Genomic DNA, 3,288 nt, shown 5'->3' with positions numbered 1-3,288 from the left:
CCCCCTCGGCCAAGTCATTCAAAGGCACGGCGTTTCTTTCCACTGTTATGCAGATGACACACAGCTCTATCTCCCCCTGAAACTCAACAACCGGTCAAATTTAATCAGCCTCATGCACTGCCTCGAGGACAAAAAATGTTGGATGGCACAAAACTTCCTCCAACTAAAGTAGAGGTCAACCTACTTGCCCCCTCCGACTCCATCAAAACGATAACAGGCAGCCTTGGAAGCCTAACCTCCTTAGTCAAACCGCACGTCAAAACCTTGATACTTGACTCTGCATTATAGTTTGACAAGCAAGTCAACTCTGTGTTAAAAGCTAGTTTTTTCCAGCTTCGTACCATAGCTAAAATCAAACCATTCCTCCAATTCGACGACCTTGAAAAAATTATCCATGCATTCATCTCCTCCCGCCTTGACTACTGGCATCAGCCAATCATCCCTGCCCCACCTGCAATTGGTTCAAAACGCCGCAGCGAGACTTCTGACGGGTACCCGTAAAAGGGACCACATCACCCCGAATATGGCCTCTCTCACTGGCTCCCAGTACGTTACAGAATCAACTTCAAGCTCCTCTTATTCGTATACAAAGCCCTTAACAGGCTTGCCCCCCCCCCCCCATCAAAAATCTTCTAACCCACCATTCTACCTCCAGGTCCCTCAGGTCAGCCGACTTGGGGCTACTGACTATCCCGCGGTTTAGGTCTAAGCTCAGGGGTGACCGTGCTTTTGCGGTTGCAGCACCTAGACTGTAGAACAGCATCCCTCTCCACATCAGAACTGCCCCCTCCATCGACTCCTTTAAGTCGAGGCTCAAAACCTATTTCTACTCCCTAGCGTTTTTGAGGCCCTCTTGAGGTGGCGCTGTAAACAATTTATGTATGTATTGTTAAGTCTGTGTACCATTGTATATAGTACATTAGTAGCTGCACTGATGTACAGCACTTTGGTCAATGTGAGTTGTTTTTAAATGTGCTATACAAATAAAATTGATTGATAATAATTACTCAGTCTTGATCGCTTTAAATGTCTGATGTTTACCTTAAAAACAAGTTTATAATACTAAATTACCAAAAGGTGATCTTTATCTCACAAACATAAAGTAGTCGATTTTAATCTTCCTTCATTTGCAAGCACTCAGATCAAGTATACCCAAACCTTGCCTTGGCAGAGATAAGCTAATTTAAACACAAAATAAAGATAGAGCATATGACTAAGTGACTCATAACCACGACTTGCATTGCATTTACCAGTAGACCACTGGGAGGACTGATGTAATGTCTTTAAATACCCTATTGCAGATAAAATAGCAATTTCAGATTCAACTTCTACAAAGCCAAGAATGGAACAGGCAATATTGAGCACATTTTTACAAAGGAAGTTATGAAGAATTTTTTTAAAGTGTAGCGTCTGAAAAAAATCTGGCAAAGCAAGTATTATAGACCTTTTATAAAATTGTAATTTAAATTTAAATTAACGATAACAACAGCACCTTTCTTGAAGGAAAAACTGCCACAAAAAAAAATAAAAAAATTCGAATGCTTACAAACTGTCATTTGTTTTAGTGGATTTTAATTAAAATAAGATTGCATGTATTTGGCATGCGCATACATGGGTAAAGAGAGTGGGCGAGATTTTATTTGAAGGAATCGTCTTGAATTAATCGAGTCTGTAATGTCTGCAAACAAGTATCCATCAAATAGTTTGTATATTTAAACTTAATTCATATGAACATTTTGTACCTGTAAAAAATTATTTAATCTTTTTTATACAAACTCAAATTTATCTATATAAACTCACTTAGCTAGTACCTTTACAATTAGTGTACAAAATTACTCAGTAAATACATCAAATGAACAAAAAATAAATAAATCAGTACCTCGTTTCACGTCCAATTACTTGTTCTGTATCCCTTCTCTCTGGACTTCTTATTCGTGTTCGTTTTCCCACTTTTCTATCTTCAGCCTCGTAGATCTCTTTACTGATTGTTCGTCCAGCTCTTGGAAGTTCAGATCTGTTGGCCATAGCTTCAGTAGGATGGCTGTCCGTGCTTGTTACTGTGCTTCCACTTGCTTCTGAATCCAGGGAACTCATTGACCCACTGATATGAGATCCATTGGATAGCATGCTACTTGCAGATGGAAAAGGATCACTATATACTGGTGATGGGCAACGAGGAATTCCACCTGGTTCCATACCATGCCTGCTGGAAGAACTACTGGAAGGTGAAAGGACACGCATCTCTTGCCTCTGCTGGTTAAGAGGTGGTATTATTCCTCTATCCATTTCATCACCGTTAACAGAACTATGATCAGACATAACATCAAGGGGATGGACATCACCTGTTTAAAAAAAAAGAAATTTTCCCTGAAATACAAAGTTTTTGGATAGCACAAAAGGGTAATTCACAATTATATGAATAACATGTCTATTGAAAATCTGGATAATTTACAGCTGTGATAATCTAAAAGTATCTTATAATATTTCATACAAACATCAAAAATGTTTAATGTTATAATGATGCAGAGCAGTTAATAACTTTTATTAGCTATTTCTCATATTCATATTGTAATGTTGTTTTTTTTATGAAGATGTAATGATAAATATATCATGTTGTTAGACAATGGCAATATTTATGCATTAAATCAACACATTTTGAACAGTAATGTAGAAAATTTGAGCAATCAACATTTTAGCATCTGCAGTTCCTCGTTTCATTCATCTTAAACATACAGTGCAACCAAAGACAGTCTGCAGTTCAAAATTGAGGTTAGTATTGTCCAGTTTAAGAACCGATTGGTTGTTGACAATAAGCTATTCTTGATCCTGGTGGTCATGGTTTTCAGACTCCTATACCTTCTTCCCAGCAGGAGGAATGGAATGAAAGCGCAGGCAGCATGTTGTTGGTCTTTGATGATGCTGGTTGCCTTTTTGAGGCAGTGTCACTTGTATGTCTCTTGGATGGTGGGGAGATCAGTTCCCATGATGGACTGGGCGGTATCCACCACTTTTTGTAATCTGCTTCAGTTCTGGGCATGCGAGTTACCAAACCAGGCTATGATGCAATCAGTCAATATGTTCTCTACTGTACCTTCAGAAATTCTAGGTTATTCTTGGTGATTAGAAATTAAAGTTATCCACAAAAACTCCAGCCAGTTGGTCCGCTCAGGTTATAAGAATGCAGGCAGGTACACCATCAGGGTCGGACAGTTTCCAAGGGTTCACCCTCATGAAGGATCTTCTGACGTTGGCCTAAGCGATTGAGATTAATGCCATTAATTCCAATGC

The 3,288-nt window shown here is 39.0% G+C and overlaps 1 protein-coding gene across 2 annotated transcripts in view; it reads right to left on the bottom strand.

Moving 5' to 3' along the window:
* Positions 1-3,288, bottom strand: part of LOC116988057 (protein outspread-like) — a 298,795-nt gene that overhangs the window by 160,943 nt on the left and 134,564 nt on the right. For both annotated transcript variants that reach the window (XM_033044495.1, XM_033044494.1), the window contains exon 7: positions 1,880-2,342. In XM_033044495.1, the coding sequence (XP_032900386.1) occupies positions 1,880-2,342 (463 nt within the window). The remainder of the gene's footprint in view (positions 1-1,879; positions 2,343-3,288) is intronic.

This window comes from Amblyraja radiata, chromosome 26, assembly GCF_010909765.2.
Source record: "Amblyraja radiata isolate CabotCenter1 chromosome 26, sAmbRad1.1.pri, whole genome shotgun sequence".
Classification (NCBI taxonomy): Eukaryota; Metazoa; Chordata; class Chondrichthyes; order Rajiformes; family Rajidae; genus Amblyraja; species Amblyraja radiata.
Note: the sequence above shows the minus strand (reverse complement) of the source record. Positions and strands in the feature narration are given on the sequence as shown.